Genomic DNA, 27610 nt, shown 5'->3' with positions numbered 1-27610 from the left:
TGGTGCCATCTGCTACTCCTGGCAACTCCTAAATGACATCCATGCTTTCCACGAAAACATATTGCACCTTCAGCTCGCGCCCATACATTTAATAAGAACGAGAGAAGACAAGACCACTCACTATTTATGAAGTATCCACCCTCGTGGAAGGAACAAAGAAATTGAGCTATGATATACAAGCAACCTAAAGGGCACCATGAAGACATTTCGCATGACGTACCTTGCTGTGATTCTTTATCGTATACTTTCATGTGAACGACACCAGCCGTCTTATTGCGCAGTACAGTGAGGTTCCGTCCATCTTTTTTATTGCATGTGCCCAACTGGCCTAAATTCTGGTCTGCCCACCATAGTTTCTTGTCTGTTGAAAAAAACCATTAAAGTTACCTGACGGTAAATTCTGAAACAAGCTTCAGAAAAAAAGACAAATATATGAGGAGACGTGTGATAAAACATGAAATAAGGTTTGCAGTTTAAAAAAGAAATATATGCATATATTACTTAACAGGCACATACTTTTTCAATGTTTACTTAAAAGTGTCGATTTTGAAGGTATTATCTTGCACTCAGAGACATCACCACGACATCATCATGATGACATTTTAACCATCACAACATCCTCAGAATAATATCAGCCACATAATATCATTTGCAGCTTCAATGTAGAAACCACTTCACAGTGAAGAGTGCCATCAGTTCTCATGTTTAAGTGTATATTCCTGTGCCAGTGGTACATTCTTGTATGTGCCTGCAATCCTAACATATGAGCCCTATTGAAGCAAGAACCCATAAGGGGGGCTGGGGGTCACACACTAGGCAATATTATCTGCTATTGCAGGAAATAAAGCTATTCGGAGGATGCGGCCCTCGTGGGTCTGCCTTATGTGTGGATTCCCTGCAACTCCTTCACCAACTCCAAGCCACTGGAATTAAAATCAGACTTCACTTCAGTGGGCGCAGAGGAAGTGACGTCTGTTCTTCATTTGCATGGCAATGAGACAGAGCCAGAGGGACGCCAAGGGAAAGGCAAATCTCCTGGAGCAGCAAAGGTAGAAAGGAGACGGCAACAAGCACTGGTTGCACTGCTGCCAAAAGGTATATTTTGGGAAAGGGCTGGGCAGTGTAGAACGTGAGGCAAATGCTTGTGGATCCATGGCTACACCGCTGAATATTGCCCGGAAGTACTATATCGCGATTGGCTCTCAAGATTTCAATATTCTGATCTGGGTGTTTATAATGGTTAAAGATTGCATCCTTCACAGAGGCTTTGCCAATCACAGCTAGTACCAACACGGGAGTGTGCCAAACCATTGGTATCAAAAAGGTCTCCAGCATTTGTCATGCCCAATTCGTTCCCTCTACCAAAGTTCATCGTTTGAAAATTGAAAACACAAATAGGAATGGGGAGAACAAACATGTCAAGATATTATTCTTCAAAATGTATATAGTTGTATAGACAAGTGCAGTAAGGATCTTACTATAAGAACGTTGACATTGTTTTTCTTTAAAAATGTAACATTATCACTTTATTCGTAAATGAGCACAATATGCAACTTCAAGCACATTTTGAAAAGGCAAACAGTCATGGTGTAACATCCAGTGTATGTATTGTTTCCAACTTTATTTATAAAAAGAAGTGCATGGTTGTATAGCAAAGAGACCTCTCTTTATCAATTGTACTCATCAAGCAGGGCACCTAACCAGAAGGAAGCTGGATAGATTCAACACATCCATGCTATCAATGCTTTGTTGTTGTGAATACTGTAAGAGGATTCAATTCAACACTACATCTAAGTCAATGCCTAGTCTGGGATACTGAATGGAAACCCTTATTAATATATCTTTATGTCAAGTCCATGCATTCTGGATGACTACCCCTATATAACACCCCTCTCTTGGAATCCCCCTGACCCCACTGAGCCAAGAAGTAGTTCTGCTTTGCAAGTTTAAAGGTTTATTTGATAATTTAAACAATATATATATATATATCACACTTTATAATAAATTAATAATTGAATATCACACTTAATCTGAGCAGTAATCAATAATGGATAGTCCGGCACTAGCACACTTGTGAATAGGAACAGAAGAATAAGGTGGTAGAGAATACTTTATATAAATTCAGATGGATGCAATGTTGAATGAAAATGCAATACAGAAAATACTCAATATGATTTCAACAAAACAATGTAATCACTTTTCTCTGGCAATCCCCTCCCCCCTTTATGCAATGCAAGGAAATGGGAGGAAAGCACACAGTTCTCAGAAATGCAATCAAATGTAATTCAGTTCACCCCAGCAAGCTTAGACTACAGAAGTTGAAACACAGGCCCAAAATGCTTTTATATGTGCTGGCAATGAAGTGAAAAATATGCTAAAATGCTTTTAATTCCCTCTAGAGGTTCAGGGTGAGTGGTATCTAGTTAATATTAGTCCAGGCTCACTCTAGCAATGATTCAGGGATGGTTCTTAAGAGGCAAACAAGTTTTTAGCAAGGAAAGCAATGAAGCTGCGGTTTTCACACGTGGAGAAATTTGCAAATCGCGGTAAATTCGCGAGTGCGTTTTTCGCGATTGCGGCAAATGTGTATGGAATAGGAATGCGGTTCTAGGTTCGTTGAAAAGGTAAGATTCTAAGCTTCAAACGGTTACGGAGTTATGAACGATTTTGTGAAGGTTGTTTTTCGGATTTGAAATTTTAAAGTTCAAAGTGACAAGTGACAGCTAGCAACTAGAAATGACAGGTGAAAGCTTTGCAAATGACAGGTGACAGTTAGGAGGCAGTTCTACTTAGATTAAAATAGATTGAATTATATTATTTTAACTAAGAGATTGGTTCTGCACAGTCCTGCTAGGTACTCACACTATATTCTTGAATTAGAATGGGCCTCGCCACGGATCTGGTCAGGTTTTAGAATGGACTCTGGTCTGGTCTCGGCACTTCACAGTGATCTGGGTCAGCTCTCTGGTTCTGCTAACAGTGGTCTGGGTGAGCTTTGCTCTCTCTGGGCTAGCCTCTCTGGATTCTGGAGATTGATGGATTTGAAGTCTGGATCTCTGGATGTGGTATGGTCCGGCAGCATGCTCCGCAGCAAATGGAATTGAATGTCCCTATCTGTCCTGACTGTCTGCTTTTATGTGTTTTGAAAATGGGTGGAAAGGCTAGCTTCCTAGGCCCTACCCCTCTCCACTTGTCATTGGCCACTTCCTCCCCTTCCCCTTGATTGGGGGAATGAAATGAAGTGTCATCATGATGAGGTCTGTTTATGGTACAGAGAACCCACCCCTGTCAAATTACACACAATCTATATTTTGACCCAAAAGACATATTTGCACAGGTACACATTTGTTTAAAATGACATGCACCCATCACATATCACAGGAGGTATAGCCTGTCCAAATCTGCTCTTCCTGGGAGCTTGCATTCAGAAATGGCAACATATTTCACTTTTTGGTCAGGTTACCAATATCAGATTCTTACTCAAATTTACCCAAATGTGTGCAAGGCATGCAGGCATTAATTGATGAAGTATCAGACTTTTAACATGCATACATTTTAAGTAATACCCTCTTAACTGCTAGTTTGCCCCCAGATCATGCTACCGGTTCTAAAAACCTCTTAAAATGTGGGCAGAAAAATCACAAGAATTATGGTATCATTTAAATAATTATGACAAGTCCGTACTATGAGTTATTCATCTTTTTCTAAAACCATATTCTGGCTCCAAAGAGGTTGCGTTTCCCCCCAGCACAAGGTTGAATTTCTGGTTTTTCCAGTTCTGCCAAGCCAGCTTGCTCTCACAGGCAGTGCTCCTCCCCTTTTCTTCCAGGAGGAAGCCACTTTTACGGCCCCCATAATAAACCATCTGCCTGAGTCAGGACAGGGCTTTGTTCAATTTCCTGCAGAGCCCAGGTAATTCAATCAGGGAAGTGTCATATCCCTTTTGGTGGGAGCAACAAAAGGCAGATAGGCCTGGGAACACAGCTGTTGTGCAAGTCTCAACTCCTGTCGGGGGTAGCTGGTGGGCAGAATTCAGTTCCTTAAACCAGGCCCCAGCTAATGTCACTTTTAGTTACCCAGTTTTCTGCATTCAAATAAAACTAACCATTTTACATATGCAGCTAGAATGCTGATTCTAAGTTTAAAACTATGACATTTAAACAATTGTAACCTATGTGACACTCAAAAGTAGGTCACTCATTTCTTTTAAACATTTAGGTTTTTAGTGTCTTTCAGTCCAAATTTACTTAAACTGCTGAAATCCACAGCTCAGCCAGTCTTGTATAAACCTTCAAGTCACTTCAGAATGTAACTTTACATTGGATCCACCTCTCAGTAAGTCTTTCTTTGGCCTGCTTTGGGTTCATTTATTCAGTTTTACACAAAAAAGAAAAAGTCTGGTGTTGTTTTAAAACGCCGACTTTCTGATAGTGGCGAGTACTGGTAATGCACCCATTTTTGGGATTTAAGAAAATGAATTCCCCACAATTCTAGGTTGCTTTTGGCAATCAGCATTGCCATTCCCAATGATTTCAGACTACTGTGTGGGTAGTCCAATGGTGGTTTTAGGCAGTGCCCTTCTGTGCCCATAACATTGGCAAAAATGAGTGGCAGCCTATTCTTCATGCATTTCCCTGTGCATTTTCTGGGAAGCTCTGGCCATCATGATGTTTTCCATGTCAGTACTGTACAGTTTTTGAGGTAGGGCTCGGATGTATGGGTAAAAACATCCCACAATACATCTCTGATAAATCACACCGATTGATGCAGATTATCATGTCAAAAAGAGAACACACCTTCAGCAATGGAGATTTAGGGGCGGAGCAGAATGAACAGACTCCTGCATATCATGTTTAATAATATATTACACAACTCACACCTAGAGGAAACGTACAGTGGGCGTGACTGCCCTTGATGAGAAAGAAGCCTTGAGGCAGAGGCGTTGCTAGTGGGTGGGGGGGGTAGCTGAGGGGACTATAGCACAGCACTTTTGGTATTAGCCCTGGATAGAAGCTCAGGGGTTACGACCAAAAAAGCTAGCTAGCCCCCACTCCCGAAAGTCCCAACAAAAGCATAGCCCCAGATCTTTTCCAGACCTAGCAACACCCCTGCCTGAGGGATATGTTTCATTCTTTTTTGAAGGTTCAGGGCTCAGCTCCAATTCCAAAACTGGATCTTTCTCGGTGATAGTTCAGTGGGCTTACTGGCTTTCCACTCTTGGACTGGATGGGAAGACGTTCCCTGAACGAATGGTGATGGTTGGAAGTTGGTCACCCCAAGAACCGATATGTAGGCCCAGAATCTAGAAAACTGAATTGCTGCATACCCACGCATAAACCGGTGGCTCTATATTATGGTAATTTTTAAAAGTGAAATCATTATTTGTGCCCACTGCACAGGGTACATTATACACCCATAAAGATCCATTTAACAAAATAACACAGTGCTTAATGAGAGCAATTTGCAGAGGCATGGGAAGACCCAAAGCAAAGAAGACCTAAACATATGCCAAATGGTTGTGACAAAGGTGAGGTGTCTATTCATCATCAGCCCATATGCCATGTCTATGGAAGAGTGGCCAAAAATCTATCTGCAGAAGGTTATTCAGCTAACCTTAGTCCACTCTGAGCAAAAGCCCAAGACAGGTCTAAAATACTCCTCCTTGAGTAGAGGTAAACCTGACAAAAGCAAGTCAGCAATGACACCAGCAGCTACAACCCTGGCCCTCCCTGTATGTATAGATTTCACTTTCTAAATGTATGTAAACAAACATCTCAAGCACAATCATGCATACATCTACCAGTAGGGTACTATACTATATGTGATGCCTGATGATGAGGTAGTATGCATTTACTGCTTTCCCAACTCATATCATTCCAGAAATAGTTGATGAGTGGGGACCTGTGTTGAAGGCAACTAGAACATTCCTAAAATCTGGCTCCTTCCAGGGAACAACTTGCATAGTGTCAGGTATCTCACAACCAACTCACGACTAAGCCAGAAACTATTCTGCATGATGGCTTATATACAATTGCACACTTACGTGTACATATTGGCTGATATGCAAGCATAAGTAAAGCTATTGAATTTTAGAACATTGCATTCTTCACCAAGTGTTTGGTGCAAGGGCGAGAGAGACCGGCATTGTGATTGTCTATGTGCACATGTGCCACATTACATGGCATTCAGTGTAAGACTACACTAGTATGCTGATTGTATGCAAGACGAATATGCGGCATGCACTCAGCAAACATTTCATGCATGAAGACTGTACACTGAGTCACATTGTGTGGCCCATGAAATAGCACATCCCTCAAGGTTCCTCAGACCAAAGTTCTCCAAACTCACTCCAAGGTTTGGTAACCAATATTTTAGAGCATAGGACAATGTAGCTCATAGAAGCCTCACACATGTAACAATGCCTTGCAGGAATCCACTGAATCAAGTGGGAGGCATAGGGTTCCGAATTTCAATGGTTACAAAAACTACACAGCCAGTGTGCCCCAACTACCACAAGCTGCATGACACAGAGGCAGAGTACATAGTACATGTACATGCACTCTAATGCTGATTAACTAGCCCTTCCTACATGTACCAGATATTTTAAGTTCATCGCCGCAAATAAATGTGATGCTTCTTTTGCTGTTAAAACCTGGCACACACCAACCTATTTCGAACTCTTTGATGTCTTTGCCTAACATTGATACAGTATCCAACATGTTGTCCAGTCAGGAAAAACAGGGGAAGGAAGTGAATTTTTCCACAAATTGAACTGCCCTAGTGTGGTACACAATTACTTACCATTGGATTAATTGGAAATGCCCACCTACCAATATGCTCTATCACACTCAGCCCCATCCCACCACATATACAGACCGCCTCCTAGGTGTGATATGGACTTACTTTCTATAGCTTATTTTACTTATCTGATCAATTTCTTCATTGGAGACATCAACTTCCCCAGGACACAAGAAACCAAAAACACAAGAGATGATTATGTCCCTTGCAGAATCATTGGACATAATCCAATAAATACTAGCTACTATACACACAAGGGGTAACTCCCTAGATCATCTCTTAACATCTTCCCCATTCTAAGTTGTGCAGACTCCACTGCTCTCATATGGACATACCATGCTTCCCTCCCATTGTCCTTATCACACACTCTAAATTCAAACAAAGGTATGGATAACTATCCCATGGTGGACTGTTGCTCCATCAAAAACCTCACAGTGGAAATTCCCAGTGTTGTAGATATCAGCTTTGCCAACATCCCTACCTATAAGAAAATCACATGGCAGGCTCTGGAAAATGCGGGCTACAGCACACATAAACAGCCTGCCCCCTAGTAAATTCAAGGGCTCTCTATCAACACATTTTAAATTAGAGCTTGTGAGAAATAATGTTGCAATGAGCAGAAACCAGAAAGCCTTCTATCTCTTAAGGCTTTACGTTCCAAATGGAGGACCCTGAAATTCAAAGATAAGGCTGTGTGTCACATTACCACCATTATGAAAGCCTCTAACAAGAGTAAAAACAAGAGGCACCAGAATACTGTGATATGTGTGAGGCTATCAATACATTCATTATAATCATGAGTGATAACATTGGGCTCTACATCAAGGACTCCAAATCATCTGATCCTCCCTCCCTACATTCCCCCCTGGGTGGTTCAAGCCTGGGACAAGCTTGGACCGACATCTCTCCCCTCTTGAATCTATATAACTGATCTTTTACACCAACAAACTATCCCAACCACCATCTTAAAAAAACATACTGGTCCTTCTCTCACTGCTATTCTTAGAATAGTCAATGCATCCCTTATCGAGGGTAGGTTCCCACATGAACTAAAACTTGGCTTACACGTTCTCTCCTGAATAAATCCATCATAATTCCGGAAGACCTAGCAAACTACTAGCCATCACAAGCCTTCTGTTTATCAACAAAGTTATCAAGGGTGGTAGTTGCTAATTAACTGCTTACAAAAATTGAGCAACGCAGTATGCTCTGGGAATAAGAATATGGTGTCCACCACAAATGCAGCACCATCAATGTGGTCACCAATTCCCTTCAGATTATTGACAAAGCGGACATTTGCCTTCTAGTCCACCTTGGCTTCTCTGCTACATTCTACATGGTCAACCAGCACACACTATTCACTCTCCTTGATCACCAGGTGGGTGTCTCCGGCAGCGTCCTGAAATGGTTTACATTCTACCTATCTGGCAGGCCCCAGGTTCTCTCACTGTTCATCATTAACATCTACATGGAACCTCTGAGCTCCTAGTTAAATCTAGCATTGCAGTTATTGTGATGAAAGTGCAATGCCCCAACCTTGGAAAGAGGTTTATGTTACATAAGCAGGTAATTTAGTGTCAGAATGTTGCCCTTTGGATTGGCAATTCTGTACATGTTTCATTTGTAGATAGCGTTGACACATTTTAGAGAGCATCACAGAGCCTTAAACAATGAAAGATGGAGCAAAGATTTTAAAGCATTGCTTATAATATTAATAGGTTAGAGCAAGGGTGTTGTTTAATAGTAGTACTAATAGTAGTAGTACTGCTGGTAGTACTGACTTATATTGTGCTTTGGTTGTATTAAGGATATGATATTTTATTTTAAATCCAGCACAGCGTTGGGTAGCTGGTAAAAAGTAGTTGAAGTTTCCAGCAGCAAGATGGGGTAAATGTTGTGTTTGAGTAACATGAGGGTTGTGTGCCGCAGTAACAAGGGTTCTGCCATTTTGGATTAGGCCTCGCTAGAATTTGTTGATTCAAGGAGTTAGAGAATTAGGTCAACCATTTTTTTATTTTTTATTTACTTATATAGCGCCAGGAACTCTTGTGCACCAGGGCGCACATAGACACGAAGGAAATGTATTAGATGGGACTGAACATTTAAGTGGTAGTCTCAGGAGAAGGCTAGGTGGTGTTAGTTAACCCCTTTAAACAGTAATAATTTCAATTCGGCGCGGAAGCTGTTGATATTTTTTGCCAGCCGGAGTTTGCTTGGAAGCTTATTCCAGATCTGTGCTTCCCTAGTCGGGAAAGCCCAACCAAATTCTCCTGCCTTTCTGAATCTGAGCAATTTAATTATTCCCAAATTGGCCGATCTTAGTGCCTGGTTGGGGACGTAAGGGAACATGCAGGTCTTTAGATACTTTGGGGCCTGACCATAAAGACACTTATGGACAATATTGGCTGCTTTGAAGAAGATCGGGCCACAATATGCAGCCAGTGTAGTGATTCTCTCCCTGTGGAGATATTTTCCCTTCTTGGGATGCCCTTAATGATTCTAACTGCATCATTTTGCAGAGCTTGCAACTGCTGGGTGCATTTTTTCTTAACCCCTATCAGCAGGGAATTGTAGTAGTCAATACGTGATAAAATAATGGCTCTGCAAATCGATGCACATTTCTCTTCTGAGATGAGTGGTTTAATATTCCTCATTAATTTGAAATCATAGTTGTGGTTTTTCACAGTGTAAGAGGTCTGTGCCTCTGTATTGATGTCTTTGTTAAAGAATACCCTAAGGGTCTTTTTCGGCCACTGTAATGACAGAGTCATTAATGCTAAGCTGTTGGTATTCATGACCCAGCGGAGCTCTCGCCCAAGTACTCCTGAACAGTAGCAATTCTGTCTCAGTTTCATTAAGGTAGAACCAATGCTCTGTCATCCAATTCTCTATTACTTTGAGTATGGTAGTTAAGTTCTTGCTATCCTTCTTATAGTCTCCAATAATTTCTAAAATCAGTTGTGTGCCATCCGCCTAGCTGGTAAACATAACCTGAGGCGACTCAAGCAGGTCACACAGTGGTCTTATGTACAGATTAAATAAGCTTAGTGAGACACATGCCCCCTGCAGGATTCCACACCACATTCGGATCAACCGAGTGGAGACACCATCCCAAGAGGTGGAGGATTGCCTATTGGAAAAGAAGGATCTGAACCAATTTATGGCAAGGGATTCACACTTCCCTACCTTCTGAAGTGTATCTATGAGGAGGTCGTGATCTAACAGATCAAACGCAGAAGATGGTCGAGAAGGACCAATAGTCCAACCATTGGAACCTTTTGCTATGCTCTTTTAACTAGAATGTATGCATCCATGCCCAAGTGAGTGATCAGATTGCAGAGGTTAAGGGAAGAAGGGAGACACACTGTGCAGATAGCAGGTAATCGTGTCAGGTTGAGCAGTACACAGGAGCTGGGAATGTAATATTGGTATTGAACAGTTAGATTAGTGCTGCAGCTGTGAAGGACACATTTAATGAGGACAAGGCCGGGTGTCAGGCACTGCCATGATGTCAAGCTAGGTCTGGAGTAATAGTGCCCCCATTGAAAAGAGGACCGACCATTTGAACTACAGGTGTTTGATTAAATAGAGCAAATCACTATGAGAATTTCATCCCCAAGAGCAGTGCCTCCACTGGGTTTGATATAAAACACCTGTTTCCCAAGAGAGATAGAGAAGGAAGCATGTTAGGGATGCAACTAGTTTTCAGACAGGAGTTGCCAGAGGTGATGCTAAAAGAGTACAGATGCAAAGTCAAAGAAGCGATTCGGGAGTGCCAAATTATCTGGTTTTATGAGAAAGCCATTGTAGTATTCGGCGGATATACCTCATTGTTCGAACTAGCTCCCTGATTAGATCCTCTGGGGGGTATAGATATCACAAGTTCTCCTGAATTGTCTTGACCAATAAGGAGAATACACTTTGAAACAATTTACCTGAGTATTATGGAGCAATCACATCACTGTGTTCTCAGCTGAGTTATCATGTAAGGGGTTGTATTTGGATATGCACGACCAATGGGAACATTTACTATAGGGGATGTTTAGATTTTTGTATTGGTGTTAGAACATGGACTTGTATCTGATATGTTTTGCTTACGCTAATGTTTGGTTTGCTGCTATAAAAGATGCAACTTAGGTGTGTCGAGCTAAGTTTCAGTTTTCAGGTCTATGTATTTGTTTTTCTTGCAAACCGTGCACTTTTTATTAATCCCTGGTGGAGTGATTTTTATCAATAGGGTTTTGGGTCTACTTCACACAGTCTAGTTGTACACAGATTATCAGACTTATACCTAATTGTCAAGGGCCCAAACATATAGCTCACCTTCACTCAAGGTGTGATACATTTAAAATATGGCTGAAAGGTTTCTACTTAAATCTTAACACTATCAAGACCAAATATGTACTTTTGGGCCACCCCTCAAAAGCAAGAAGACATTGAGGCATGACAGAACAAAATGGCTTCGATAGCTTTACCCCGCCAGGATTCAGCTAAATCTCAAGGCTTCATTGTAGATTGCAACCTTTTCCTCCAAGAGCACAACATTTTTCAAATGGCCTAGTATCACAACTCTCTACACACCAAGAGCAAGCTCCCCCAGGACTTTCAGACTGTGGCTCAGGTTTTAGTGAGCTACCATATTGACAGGGTAAGGCCTTCCTCGCAGGGCTCCTTGCTGCCCACCTTGCCCCCTAAAATTAGCCCATCATGCCATGGCTGATTTCATTACAGGGTCTAGAAAATTACACCACATTACCACCATCGTGCATATATTACACTGCCACTCCATCCCTGATAAGATTTAGTTCAAATTCAGATCTGGTCACCAATCACCAGTATGCCAGCCTACCTTATAGTCAAGATACAATTATCAGCTGTCAAATTGTAATCATGCAGTAAGACCATCACAAGAGTGAAAACTTGACTGACTTGGCAGGAGAAAAGTAGAAAACTTCCTTCTCATTCTATGTTAAAGTCCTCTGGAGATCCACTCCTTTGACAGTCCAGACTGCTCCAAGTCTCCTTCAGTTCAGGAAAGAACTGAAGACTTAGATCTTTCAACAATGCCTTTTTGCAACCTAAATTCTAGCTAGCTTGTGCACACCCCATCCATATACTGTGCTGTGATAATTATTTTTTATATGTGCGTGATAACGTGTTACATTCTCTATAACAATATTTTGCTCCAGGACCTTAACATTGCTGCATTGCTCTATTGCTCCTGAGCTAGGCATGTGCTATAAACATGTATTATGATAATAATGATGATAATAATAATAATAATAATAATAATAATAATAATAATAATAATAATAATAATAATAATAATAATAATAATAATATCCAATCTTAGCACCACCAATGAACTAGACTACCTAGCAATCACAGAAACATGGCAGAACCCAACTGCGAGCTCCTCCCTCTCTCTAGCCATCCCGGACAGTAACACCATCCTCAAAAAAGATAGACAGATGACTAAAGGAGGTGGAGTAGCCTTTATTAGTAAAAATCTACTACCCATTAGAGAAACCCTAACCAAACTATTAGCTCAGGCATACTGTTTTCAGTCAAAATGACCTTATCCGCTACAGCTACCCTAAAAAATCATATAATTTACAGACCCCCAGGCCCACTGCTCTCCTTTGAGGAAGACATTGCACAACTCTGCTCAACCAACACAAAGCCCTCCTTCATAATCATCGTCTTGGGAGGTGTAAATCTAAATGACCCATCAGATCCCCAGGCGCACACCGTAGCCAATGATAATGAATCCCTAGGCTTCTCCTACTGGATCTCAAGCCCCACATGTGTTAAAGGTTGCACATTAGACTGGATAGCAGACCTCAACTGCAACACCAACATCCTCACCAATGCCCCATGCCCTTGATCAGGCCACAATTTTATTACCTTCAATATCACTGAGACAGCTCACTTCAGGTCTTATCCCACCAGCTCCTGCCACCTTCTTGATAAGCTCATGGAACATATCTCCAGCCCACCTACCCCCCCTGCTACAACCTTTAACAGCTCACTCACATGGAACCATAGACCCAACCGCCATGGTTGAAATAAAACCCTCCACAAGGCCATCAACAAATTAGCACCACTGAGCATCTGCAAACCTAAACCAAATGCCCACCTCAATTCATGGTTCACCCCCATTCTCAAAATCCTATGATCCTCAAAAAAGAGCAGCGGGATCAACCTGGAAAAAACACATTCAGACGAGAACAAACAGCACTTCACAGCTATCTCCAAAAAGTACAAACTAAATATTCTGCAAACCAAAAGTGCCATCTACAACAGGAAAATTGAAGCAGCAGGTTCAGGCACAAGAGAGCTCATCGGCATCCTGTGTGAGGTTGAAACACCAGCTACCCCACCTGATAACTCCACCAATGACCTCAGCTGGCGCAACACTGCAAAATAAAATAAACTTCTGATAACCAACCAGCCCCTAGACCCATAGCCCTGCACCCTCCTTGTACTTCTAGGTTAGAGTTCACCCTGATCACAATCACAGAAACCACTAAGATTATTAAAGGTCTGAAACACTCTAAACGCCAAGGAGACATCTGTCCAGCTACCTTCATAAAAAATGGTGTTGAAGAACTTGCCCCGTTTATCACGATGCTAATCAATAACTCTTTCTCAGCTGGCAATGTCTCAGAGAACCTAAAGGAAGCCTGGGTACTCCCGCTCCTCAAGAAGCTCACATTAGCTGCCAACGTCCCCACCAACTGCCTCCCCATCACGACCGTACACTCCCTCCTCAAAATACTTGACAGAGCAGCCAATCTGAAAATCCAAAACTATCTGGACACCCACAAGCTCCTCAGCCTCTGCCAGTCAGGCTTCCATCCCAGTCACGGTAGGGAATCCACCCTCTTGAACCTAAAAATCCAAATAGATGAAATCAAAGACAATGGCAGCATGGCCATCCTCCTCCTACTAGACCTTTCTGCAGCCTTTGACTTGGTCAATCACTCAATACTCTGCCAACACATCTCCTCTGCTGCTCACTTCGTGGCCAAAGCCATAGCCTCGGCAAAGCCCTTCCTGATTAACCGCACAATGAGAGCGTTCTCCATGAAAGCAGCAGCCCCCCCTGCACCAGTCACCTGTGAAGTTTCCCAAGGCTCATCTGTATTGCTGACACTGTAAAATATCTTCAACAAACCTCTGTTTGACCTCCTAGATGCCCAGGGTGTCACCTACACTAACTATGCAGATGATATCCAAATCCTCTTACCCATCTCCATCAACTATGACACTGACTCCAATGCACTTAACAAACTATACCAAACTATTCAAGCCTGGATGGCACAACACAGGCTATGCCTTAATGACGAGAAAGCCAAACTACTACTCATTGGTACACTTCATTGGTTAAAAACACTTAGTGGCGCTTACAAAGCATTTCTAGATGGGAACACAATCACCATTGGCAAGATAAAGACCATGGGTGTATACCTAGACTCCACGTTATCACTAAGTAGACAGGTAACACTATCGCCTCAGCAGCAGCACACACTGCAAAACTGATTAATGCCTGTAGGCCATTCCTATCCACGGGCCACTACATCACACTCGCCCAAGCCCTCATACTATCAAGAATCGACTAATGCAACTCCCTCTTCACAGGTGCCAATATCTGCAAATAAAAAATAAAAAAAAATCCATGTCATTCAAAACAATGCTGTAAGAGCAGCCCATAACAGCTCTAAAAAATACCAAATTTCCACAGCCAGGCAAAACATCCACTGGCTCCTGGTACACAAATGCAATATGTTTTAAAAGAAAGCATTGACCCATAAATGCATCCCAATGACTACCCCCACCTACTTGTCCAGAAATATCTCCAAGGTACAATCCTCCAGATCTACCCGAGCTGCTTACTTGCACTTACTTGATATCCCTAGATACAGGTGCCAGAAAGGAGGAGGAAGCAGCTTCCCGGTGATTCCAGCCAAACTCTGCAATGCCCTCCCTCTAGTCCTCAGAGCTGACAAATCATTCTGGTCTTTGTGCAAAGGCCTCAAAACATGGCTATTCTCACAATACCCACAAATCTAGACGAACCCATCCGACCCTACAACCTTCAGAACCGCCACCTCCACCTGTTAGATATCGAGCCTTATATAACGTGTATGTATCACCTATGCTCTGATCCACAATAACCATTTCCTCTAACTAATGTATTATTTCAGATTGTAACCACTGTAACCACTGTAACTATTTCATGTAACTAATGTATTAACTATGACAATAACTTCTTGCAACTAGGGCTTCCACTGCCCCCATGTAAACCACTGCCCAGATGCACTTGGGTTTGGTGTGCTTCACAAATGACAAAATAAATCAACAGCCTCTTTTATTGCTTGCAAGGTAGATGGTGGGATCTTCTGCCAAGCTTGGCTGAGGAAGATGAGGTAGAGCAAGACATTAAAAACTATCAATTTCCCATTCAAACCTTTCCTGATTTCGAAAAACGTTACCACATAGACGGTCCCTGGTGGCCATATCCACGTTAACCCCATTTCTGGTCCCCTATGATCATGGCCAGTAGCCACATGTCCGGGTCAGGGCCTAGGGCCATGAACAGGACAATCTGGCCACTGCCCATGGCCGGAGGCTATACCTCAGTCACCAATGCTATATGACAATCTTTTGGACATACATTATGACACTGTTCAAAAAATAAAACACAACACATTTGAAAAACCATGCTTCCAAATCTTTGCCAATACTCCTTGCATGAGTTTGCTGCAAATCTGTCCACGTTTTATTTTTTGAAAAGTGTCAAAATGTATGTTCAAAAATAGTCATATAGCTTAGCCCCCACTTGACAAAATACATTCAGACTTGCACATTCATAAAAAGTTCTATAATCTTTCTGAAAAGGTTTGTGAAGATTCATCAAATGTTAACAAAGTTATAAGCCATCTAAAATTGTTGAGACACCCCTCTAATGTTTCCCCCTCTTGACAAAATCCCACCAAACTTTCCAAAACCATTCAAATCCGGGTCTAAAATCTTTTTGCAAACATTTGTTCAAATTCGTCAAACGGCACCAAATGTATAAGCCTTTCAAATATTTTGGGACCACCCTCTAATTTTGCCCCCTCTTTGCAAAACAGCACTAAACCATTCAGAGTCAAGCCTAAAATTAAATTGCAAAATTACATGCAGTTTCATTGAGAGGCGTAAAAGTTATAAGCCATCAAAAAACTGCTTTTCACAGACCCTGCAACCCTATAATGTTCAGAATGAATATAAAGCAGATGACATGGTTTATAGAGTGAGCAGAAATGTGCTACACCTCTCCCTAACGCCATTAGAATGAACACACTACTATTCAGGAGGAAGCGGAATCAAAGTCTTAAGGAATTTCTTTTTTAAAAGAAGCAGAAATGAGCAGAGGTACGTGACCAGAATATATGGTGGGATTCAACTTTCACGCAAACAGCTTCTCACCCTCTATAAATCATTTCTCCATAATTGCTTATATGAGATGGTGTGTAGGAAATACCGCAAAGATATTATTATATCACCAGGTACGACGCAAAGAATCACAGGTATCACTCAGGTTGCAAGCTATTTGCACTTTAACTGACTAATTTGCATAAAGCCGGCGGATATTCTTTGGTGTGCATTCATACTTGGTAGATACATAGTACTGTAATCAATTCTCTGATAGCCAAACAGCCAGTTTTAAAAATTAAATTCAGTGCATGCTTGTGATGAAAATGCATCCCCATCATCCTAATAATACTAAAAGTATTGATGAAAATACTTAATCATGTAGCTTAAGTGAAACCTAAGCTATTTCATATACTTTTCAGAATGTGCATTGATTGAACCGCTGGACAGGCAACTCATCTCGTTGATTGGGGTCGCAAAACTCTTCAAGATTCCCAGCCATAAGGTATTTGAAAGATTTTTTAACTAAAAACTACTGAAATTGTTTTCCTACTACCCTCGCATCTCTGAAACAGTATTACCAAGTTACACCTTACATTTCATCCATATTTAATGATCTGATGAATAAGTAATAAGGCCCATAATAAAGTGACGCCAGAATGCTAGGGGTGACTAAAGCAAAACGACATAGGCCAACATGTAAGGGGATGCTTGTGGTCTCATGTGCAAGGCATGTGACCAAACAGTTTGGGCTGGACAGACCCTTTTGGGGTGGGACCAAGCCTGATTTGCATATGGCCTCTCTCTTTTATAATGGCTTGGTCAGTGAAGAATGATGGTCTGGAACATTGCCCAGAGACAAACAAGAGGTTAACATTAATTCTAAACCTTTCAGCCATCACCTCGTTTGTTTTGCTGTAGTCACCCCAAGTGGGACGGATATGCCCAAACGTGGGTCCCTTCTGTGCTTTGCCCAGAGACCCAAGCTACCCCTCAGTGATGAGGCGTAACGAGGCTGACACATATCTGGGGATGCTTATGGTCTCGTACAGGAGGGATGTGTCCAAACTGTTTTGGCTGGACTACCCCTTCCAGTGGGACTAAGCCTTAAGCCTGATTTGCATATGGTCTTTCCTCTTTTGTAATGGTTTGGCTGGCGAAGAATGGAGGTCTGGACGGTTGCCCAGAGCAATGCCAGAGGTTAACAATCATTATAAACCTTCCAGCCATCACCTCTTTTATTTTACTGCAGAATGCTACGGACACTTTCTACCTCACATTCTCCCCTCAAATATCCCTGCCATGCAAGTATTTCACGACAGGGATTTGTGTGCAGTTGTAGGGACTGGTTTGGGGCACAATGCCAACCCAAACAAGTCAATGTAGATATCAGGCTTATTTCTGAGATCCACTTAGGGATATGGTGATTTAAATGTGTGTGTAAATTAACACTACACAGGACAGTTTTGTCTTTTCCAGCTCAGTTTGTAATGTGATGTGAAAAAGATGAAAATGCACTAACTATGACAGTAACGGCTTGCAACTAGGGCTTCCACCGCCCCCATATGCCCCTGGGTCTGGTGTGCTTTACAAATGACAAAATAAATCAACAGCCTCTTTTATTGCTTGCAAGGTAGATGGTGGGATCTTCTGCCCCATAGCACAGGAGAAGCTTGGCTGAGGAAGATGAGGTAGAGGAAGACTATCCATTTCCCATTCAAACCTATCCCGATTTCCAAAAATGTTACCACATAGCCGGCCCCATGTGACCATGTTCACTTTAACCTCATTGCTGGTCCCTCATGGTCATGGCCAGTACCAGATGACCCAGACAATCTGGCCACTGACCATGGCCACAGGCTATACCTCAGTCACCAAAGATATATGACAATCTTTTGGACCTACATCATGACACTGTTCCAAAAATAAAATGCAGACACATTTGAAAACCAGATCTTTGCCAATACTTCTTGAATGAGTTTGCTTCAAATCCTTCCATGTTTTATTTTTTAAAAAGTGTCAAAATGTATGTTCAAAAATAATCATATAGCTTAGCCCCCACTTGACAAAATGCATTCAGGCTTTGCACATTCATTCAAAGTTCAATAATCTTTCTGAATGCTTTTGTGCAGATTTGTCAAATGTTAACAAAGTTATAAGCCATCTAAAAATGTTGAGACTCCCTCCAATGTTTCCGCCGCTTGACAAAATCCCACCAAAACTTTGCAAAACCATTCAAGTCCGGGTCTAAAATCTTTTTGCAAACATTTGTTCAGATTCGTCAAATGGCACCCCATTTATAAGCCTTTCAAATATTTTGGGACCCCCCTCTCTAATTTTGCCCCCTCTTTGAAAAACAGCACTAAACCATTTGGGGTCAAGTCTAAAATTATATTGCAAAAGTACATGCAGTTTCATTGAGAGGCGTCAAAGTTAAAAGCCATCAAAAAACTGCTTTTCACCGACCCTGCAACTCTATAATGTTCAGAATGAATATAAAGCAGATGACATGGTCAATAAAGTGAGCAGACATGTGCTACACCTCTTCCTAATGCCATTAGAATGAACAAACTACTATTCAGGAGGAAGCAGAATCAAAGTCGTAAAGATTTTTTTTTTAAAGAAGCAGAAATGAGCAGTGGGACGTGACCAGAATATATGGTGGGATTCAACTTTGATGCAAACAGCTTCTCTCCCTCCATAAATCATTTCTCCATAGTTGCTTATATGAGATGGTATATAGGAAATACCACAAAGATATTAGCATATCACAAGGTACCACGCAAAGAATCACAGGGTTGCAAGTTATTTGCACGTTAACTGACTAATTCACATAAAGCCGGCGGATATTCTCTGGTATGCATTCATACTTGGCAGATACATAGTATTGTAATGAATTCTCTGATAGCCAAACAGCCAGTTTTTAAAATTCAATTCAAGATATGCTTGTGATGAAAATGCATCCCCATCATCGTAATAATACTAAAAGTATTACTTAATCGTGTAGCTTAAGTGAAACCTAAGGTATTTCTTACACTTTTCAGAATGTGCATTGATTGAACCGCTGGACAGGCAACTCATTTCGTTGATTGGATTGCAACCCTCTTGAATATTCCCAGCCATCAGGTATTTGAAAGACTTGTTAACTAAAAACGAGTGAAAGTGTTTTCCTACTTCCCTCGCATCTCTGAAACAATATTACCACGTTACACCTTACATTTCATCCATATTTAATGATCTGATGAATAAGTGATAAGGCCCATAATAAAATGACGCCAGAATGCTAGGGGAGACTAAAGCAAAACAACATAGGCCAACATGTAAGGGGATGCTTGTGGTCTCATATGCAAGGCATGTGACCAAGCAATTTGGGCTGGAAGGACCCTTTTGGGGTGGGAAAAAGCCTGATTTGCATATGGACTTTCTCTTTTATAATGGCTTGGCCAGTGAAGAATGAAGGTCTGGAGCATTGCCCAGAGACAAACAAGAGGTTAACATTCATTCTAAACCTTTCAGCCATCACCTCGTTTGTTTGCTGTAGTCACCCCGAGTGGGACGGGTATGCCCAGACGTGGGTCCCTTCTGTGCTGTGCCCAGAGACCCAAGCTACCCCTCAGTGATGAGGCGCAACGTGGCTGACACATATCTGGTGATTCTTGTGGTTTCATACAGGAGGGATGTGTCCAAGCAGTTTTGGCTGGACCACACCTTCCAGTGGGACTAAGCCGTAAGCCTGATTTGCATATGGTCTTTCCTCTTTTGTAATGGCTTGGCCGGCAAAGAATGGAGGTCTTGACGGTTGCCCAGAGCAATGCCAGAGGTTAACAATCATTATAAACCTTACAGCCATCACCTCTTTTATTTTACTGCAGAATGCTAGGGACACTTTCTACCTCACATTCTCCCCTCAAATATCCCTGCCATACAAGTATTTCACGACAGGGATTTGTGTGCAGTTGGAGGGACTGGTTTGGGGCACAATGCCAACCCAACCAATTCAATGTAGATAGCAAGCTCATTTCTGAGACCCACTTAGGAATATGGTAATTTAATTGTGTGTGTAAATTGACACTACACAGGACAGTTTGTCGTTTCCAGCTCAGTTTGTAATGTGATGTGAAAAAGATGAAAATGCACACACTAAGCATGATCCCTGCTAGTCGCTGAAGACAACTGTTGGCGTTAGACACTATGGGCCTCATTACGACCCAGGCGTTAACCATGGCGCTATTAGCGCCATGGTTGACGCCGGGATTTTACCGATTCCGCCATGGTGAATGGCGGAATAACCGCCTCATTCCAAGGTTGGTGGGGCGGTAATTCCCCATTCACCATTGGCCCTTCCCCATTCCCATTTTGCCCCCATAGGAAATTGCGGTACCGTAAATACCTCTGAGGTCCCTTTGCGGGTCCAATCCTTAACAACTGGTAAAACCAGCCGCTAAGGTAGGGACCCGCAAAGGGACCTCGTAATTAGGCCGTAAGGGGTAAACGGCGCTGCCACCTTTTACAGTGCCGTTAACCCCTTACTGCCTGTGTCGTAATGTGGCCCTATACATATTGTGCTTTCCCATACACATTGCTTTCAGCAGTACAGACCAGGAATATAGGAAACAGGAGCAGGGATGACGCTCTTCGAAGTGCATCACTTTGTGAACTCCACGTCCCAACTCATACTGGCATTGTACAGGTCGGCTATCTCAGAAAGCGAATAAGGGCATAAGGGCATGTTCCACTATGTGCGTATGCAGATTCACTTTTGTGAATAAGACCCACCTCAGAATACACTGCATTTGTTCCATCAAATTGCACATGTATGCGAACAAATCATGTGTAATTTTCGACCGTGTTTATTGCATGCAGAACACATGCTCTTTGTAATGAAATGTGCATCATTTTGATTTACCAAACATAGTCCTCTTTTGTTTGTAGAATAGTCAGAGCTTGTGTTCCGCTTATGCAGACTCCATATATTTCATATCCTCCTGCCATACTGTGCGCATCCTACTCAGAGTGTGACCGGACTAAATCACGTTTTGTGTCTTTAAAGATTTTACCAAGGAGCATTTTTTTTTTTTATTTAAGTCTATTCCATGTTAATTGGAGTATCAACCTAGCTGCAGCTTAATGAACTTGAACATAAAGCCAAGGGTTGTGAGAACACGTCATTCCATTAATGTAATTGATGGAAAGCTGGGAGGAGGTGTTTGTGAGAATCTTTAAATAGGAAGACAAGTTTGTCACAGGTAACTTGCAGGTACGGTGTTAGTTTGGCCATGATTTTCTTTGTCACTGTGTTTTTATCATTACAGATAGTATGTAGCTCATTATTTATTCTGCTACCTTCATTTGTTTTTATTTCCTTTCATGGTGCCTGACCCTCGGACCGCAGCACATGAATGGGTGCACATTTTTCTCACGTACCCACATTTATAGATTTAGTTGAAGTTATTATCCACTCCGTTCTGGACTTTTATTTAATTTGATAACTTGTGTTTCTTGTTGTTGTTGTTGTTGTTTGTTGTTTATTCATTTGTATAGTGCACCTGGCCCGAGGGCAGCTGGGCGCATGTAAGGTTACAGGTTACATATGGCAGTGCCTTAATAGAGGAATATACAGTATGCAAACAAATACAAGTACAGAATATATACAATAGAGTGAGGCCAACAATTGGGAATATAGCGTCCATGTAGTTATGGTTAAGTTGGTGTTTCCATAGGAAGAGCATTTTTTGGGGCTTATAACTTTGCTCCCTCTGGACGAATCGTCACCAAACTTTGCAAACAAAGTATATGGCTTAGTCTGAATTTTTTTGCAAATTTTGGAGAGGTTCGGTCTAGGGGGGCAAAGTTATAGGGGGGGTCCCAACATAGACATAATGGGAAAAAAAAAACTTTGCGCATGCCTACAGCACAAACCGCTGGACGGATTTACACCAAATTTGCGGCAGGAGCGGGGTCTTGGTCCCGAAAGCCTGCTTTTGCAAATTTGGTGTAAATCCGTCCAGTAGTTTTTTTTAAAATGACCAAAATATAAGCAAAAAAATGAGTGATATCTCCGTTCGCTCTGTGGACGGACTTCCCAGTTCGCTCTGCGGACAGTGCTCTGATTGGCTGAGCAGCTTGCGTGATGTCTGCGGACATGTGACGTGTTCGCTGATTGGACAGCATGGTGCGTGAAGCGTGTCAGATTTTCTGTGGTGCCCGCCATCTTGCATTCGCGGATGACCGCGGGCAGCGCGGTGAAACTTCGATTCAAAATTGTATTTAGTGGAGTGTATTGGTGTGTAAGAGTGTTTGGGGAAGGTGGGGTAGTATGAGATAGGTTCAATGTTCTGTTTTTTTTATGTGCTAGACACTTTTGTTGTGTTCGATTTTTCTGTGGACAACACGGCTGTTCTGAAATGTTCGTAAATAAACAGAATGGATCCGGTGTCAAGTTGAAAGTCTTCTAAGAAGACTCGCGGGGTCATGGAATGTTTGCAGGCGGTGTCCTGAAGACAATGTCTGTATTGTCCGTTGTCAAGCTGAAAGGGTTCTAAGAACACTTGTGGTTTCCTGAAATGTTCGTACATAAAGAAAATGAGGGTGTTCTGAGGACGTTCTCCGTATTGTGTGCCTGCTTAGCTGTATCCAATGAGGCAATGGCACAGAGAATGAAGTGGAAATGGTAGAAGCGCTGTCTAAGAGTTATGCGGTCTGCGGACAGGGCATGCTACATCCAGGGTTTTCCAGCAAATCCAGCATGGAAAGAAGACTGTAGGGATCAGCCAATCAGATGTTGAGGTTGTGGATTTGTGTTCAAAGAGACTGTGTGTAGTGAAGATGGCAGAAATGGAGAAAGTCAGGGTGTTGGTGTTTGGAGATATGTTTGTGCATGGTTTACAACATTATGCTCAATGCAGGCAAGTTGCAAAGAATTTTGATGTTAAAGGAGTGGAGGTGGTGTGGAGCACTGTGCCTGATTGCAATGTACAGGGAATTGTACAAGTTTGTGAAGATATGGGCAGGATCAACAGTCCCCATGTGGTAGTTTTGCACTATGGTGCTTTCCATTTGGGCTATGTCAGTGCCCCTACTTTGTTGGCAGATTTGGAACACTTGGTTCAAGCAGTAATGAACATCCTTCCAAATGCCAAAGTCATTTTTTCTGGATTAGTACCTAGGGCAATATGGGACAATAGTTCAGTTTTTTTTTCCTCAGCAAAACAATGCTAGGTGTGTAATCAACCAAGGCATGTGTGCCTTCATGCTTAGAGATGGTATGTTCTTCTGTAATAATGAGAATATTGATTCCAGTAATGCTGTTTATTTTAAAGAAGATGGCATTTCCTTATCTTATATGGGAAATGCCATTCTGTTTTGGAATGTAAGGGTTGCTTTGGAGAAGGTTATGTGAAGATTTTAGGAGTAAAGTAAGAAAAAAAAATACAAAATAACAGGTGTCTGTCAAGCATCTGCAAAAGAAACCAACAAAAAACATCTCTTTTTAGAGCCAACCTCAAAGGGGAAATGGGGCACACTATTTAAATATACATTCACCACGCTCAGATTTTCGATATGTCCGCGGACATGGCGGTAGTCCGCGGACATCGAAATCACTAGCTAGGGGTTCAGTATGTTCTATATTACATGTATATAAAGTCAGGGATATTATGGTTAAGTTGTGCTACTAAAAACATATGAAATTCAGTAAAAAAACTTTGTTAGAGGGAGGTTATGGTTAAGTTGTGCTAATAAAAACATATGAAATTCTGTGAAAAAACTTTGTTAAAAAGGACGTTATGGTTAAGTTGCGCTACTAAAAACCTATCAAATTCAGTAAAAAAAAACTTTGTTAAAGGCACGTTATGGTTCAAAGTAAAACCGAAAAACCCCTGAAATTCGGCAGTTATGGTAAGATAAGCAACCATAACTCGCACCACCGTGCACTGATAACACTAACATCCAGGACATCAAAGATGACATCACAAATGTCATTGATGACATCACTGATCCTTGACCCAGGAATCCTTGAGATTCGTGGGTACTGAGCAGGATTTGAAGGAGGAGTTAATGAACGTGGAGATGAAAGGAGCCAGATTCTTAGCTGCTTCTTTAATAACAGGTGCCGGGCATGTATCCCCTAGGTATTTGGAGGGTTTGAGGGATGATATGATCTTTTCCGCCTCAGCGGTAGAGATGGAGTTGAACTTGAATTGGTGACTTGGCTTGGTTTGTTTGGATAAGCATTCTTGAAGGATTGCTTTTTGAGTTTCTAGGGCAATTGTATGTAGGGTGTCTTTTTTTAAAGTTGATTTTTTCTTGGAGAGAGGATATTTTGTAGCATAGGGCTTTTTTAATGTCTATGCACCACAATTTATTTTTGATGCAGGAGACCTTGGGGGTGACTGGTGTTTCGAGTTCCTTTAGAATAGCGAAGATGTCTTTGGTGCTTGAGCTGGCTTTTTCTGTCATTGAAGGTATCTTTTTTCGCCTGAATTATTTCTTTTTTGTACTTAGCAGTCAAGGAAATGAGAAGGATTTTGTTTGGGTCTGTAGGGTTGTTTCTCCATCGGTTTTCCGCTAGTTTTTTTTCGATGCGCATGGCTTTTAAACTGGGGGTGAACCACGTATTAGGTGGGCTATCGGTTTTTCTTTGCTGAGTTTGAGTGGTGCAATAGAGTCAATGGCTGAGTTAATGGTGTTGTTGTACAGGTCAACCAGGTCAGTGGGATTGGAAGGAAGACTGACATAGCTGGTGATGGGTTGTATCAAAGGTACGAGATTTGGGACAGTAATGTTTTTCCTGTTCCTGGTTAGGGTTGGTGGGGCCATAATTCTTTTAGTGTTAGTTTGAGGATTGTCTTGGATGGTGAAAGAGATTAGGTTATGATCTGTCCAAACGCATTGTTCTGTATTGGTAATGGAGGTTAGGCAATTGAGGTCAGCAATCCAATCCAGGGTGCAACCTTTTTTGTGTGTGGGTTCATTGTTCCTGAGGGTGAGGCCTACTTCAGAGATGGCGTTCACTATGGTTGTGGCATTAGAGTCGTTACGGTCGTTGAGGCCTAAATTGAAATCTCCTAATATGATGGTTTCGGAGCTGGGTCTGGTGCGGGTATTCAGGATGGTTGTTATGACTTCTTCGAAGTTTCCTAGTGGGTCAGGAGGCAGGGACGTCATTTCACCAAAATATCAGGGGTAGCGGAAGTGACATCACACAACCCTTGACCTCCTGATGACATCACAGGAAGTGATGTCATTTGACCCCGCCCCAAAATGAAATTGCGGGAAGTGATGGAATACGACCTTTCACTCGACAAAACAGGATGTGGTATCACATAGCATTGTACACTACGAAAAATATGGTTACAATATCACTATAATGTGATGTACATTTCATACAAGAATGGATCGCCATATGTATCATTAAGATCAGTGTATATAGGCCCATATTGCTAAATTACTGTGAATGTAAGCAGACGTCCATGACCAAAGGATAATGAGGTGTTATTATATAGCAGTTATGCTTACGGGCTTTATATACAAAAAATATACACCCAATATCACCCATCCTGTGTTGGTACTCATTTATCGACCTCAGAAGGATGAAAGTCTGAGTCGAGGCATTTAAGAACAGACTAAATCAGTGACTCACCCCTGAAGTGTGCCTGAAATAAACCTTTAATGAGTCTAGCAATTATTGTCTAGAATTCCAGAAAGACACATTGGGCCTCATTACGACCCAGGCGGTAAGTTACCGCCTGGGTCGTACCTTTACTACCATGGCGTAAACTATGTTTACGCCATGGTGGTTGGCGGACTTACCGCCCCATTCCAAGGTTGGCGGGGCGGTAAGTCCCCATTAACCCATTTACCCTTCCCCATTCCCATTTTTGCCCCATAGGGCATAATGGGAGTGGGGAAGGCGTTAATTACGCCACCGTAAATTACGGTGGCATAATTAACAACAAGGTCCCTTAGCGCCATGGATTTTAACACCTGCTAAAAGCAGGTGTTAAATCCTCCATGGCGCTAAGGGACCTCGGAATCAGGCGGTAAGGGTCGGCGCTGTTTACGCCGCCATAAACCCCTTACCGCCTGGGTCGTAATGAGGCCCATTATTTGGTATTCAAATTTTTCTTATTTAGGATCAGTGCTGAAAGTGTTAGACTTGTGGCACTCTTCTTTTTTTTTAAAGGGGCCAGATCAAGAAATCCAGCCACTCCAAATGGAAAGAAGTAAAGAGCCACATGGTGCGGGCCACAGCCCAGGAGCTTGCTTTACAAAAGAAAAAGTGTTTTTTTTTAAGATAGAGGTCGCAAGGGAGACCTCAGAGGTCGCAGTTGCGACCTCTGGCGACCCCTAAATGACATCCCTGCCACAGAGCGGTATATTAGGTGCACGGAGATAGTGCGGGTTGCAGATAAGCCAAGTTTGGCTGATAGCAGTTCGGTGGAGTCTATGGGGGTGCATTCGGATACTCTCATCTCGAGGTTGGATTTGCAAATGAATGCTATGGCACCTCCTTTGGAGGATTCAATGTCTTTTCTAATGATGGTAAAGTTGTCTGGGACAGCTAGGGCGATCGCTGGGCCAGCTGCTTTGTGGAGCCAGGTCTCAGTGATGGCCAGGAAGTCGAGCTGGTTGTTAGTTATGTCAGCAATTTCAGAGGCATGGGCTACGAGCGATCTGGCATTGATCAGAGATCTGTTTGCTGTGTCTGAGTCGGTTTGGAGTTGAATTTATTGTTATAGGGCTTAAGTTTTGGTGTCACGTTGGTGAGTCTGGAGCCAAGTCTATGGTTTCTCCAGTTAGTGGAGCATGGTTGGTTGGGATTGGGTTTACTTGCAAGGCGATGGATCCATTGGGTAGGTGACAGTGACACTGATATATGGTGGGCATTTCTGATGTTAGGGTGTGTTGTCTGTTGAATGGGTGTAAGGGGTGGTAGGAAGTGGGTGGGCGGGATGTAATCTGAAGGTGGTAATATTTATTTCATGGATAGTGTTCTGGTGGTTGAGTTGGAGCAGGCTTTGGTGATTGCCATAATGGTGGATGACGCTAGAGTGTGGTGAGACGTAGTGGTGTTGATCATAAGGAGGGCTAATATGTTAATAAGGACAAGGGTCATGACTTCTATGTTGGGTACTGTGGGATGTGTATCTATATCTGTGTACTTTTACAGTGGGCGGTACTGATGTGTTGACACTACATACTCACACGCTACGTACATACAGTATGCTGCCAGTATGGTCACCATGTTGACTAGAATGCAGTTGGCTGCCAATAAGGCACAGTTTTCAATAAGGCACATTGTTCAATAAGGCACAATGTGCATAAGGCACAATGCTCAATAAGGCATAATGCTCAATAAGGCACCATGTTCAATAAGGCACAATGTTGA

The 27610-nt window shown here is 42.2% G+C and overlaps 1 protein-coding gene across 3 annotated transcripts in view; it reads right to left on the bottom strand.

Annotated features, from left to right (window-relative positions):
- Positions 1 to 27610, bottom strand: part of LRP1B (LDL receptor related protein 1B) — a 4835697-nt gene that overhangs the window by 1669100 nt on the left and 3138987 nt on the right. For all 3 annotated transcript variants that reach the window (XM_069616528.1, XM_069616527.1, XM_069616526.1), the window contains exon 33: positions 221 to 361. In XM_069616528.1, coding sequence (XP_069472629.1) covers positions 221 to 361 — 141 coding nt within the window. The remainder of the gene's footprint in view (positions 1 to 220; positions 362 to 27610) is intronic.

This window comes from Ambystoma mexicanum, chromosome 9, assembly GCF_040938575.1.
Source record: "Ambystoma mexicanum isolate Mex_15411 chromosome 9, UKY_AmexF1_1, whole genome shotgun sequence".
Classification (NCBI taxonomy): Eukaryota; Metazoa; Chordata; class Amphibia; order Caudata; family Ambystomatidae; genus Ambystoma; species Ambystoma mexicanum.
Note: the sequence above shows the minus strand (reverse complement) of the source record. Positions and strands in the feature narration are given on the sequence as shown.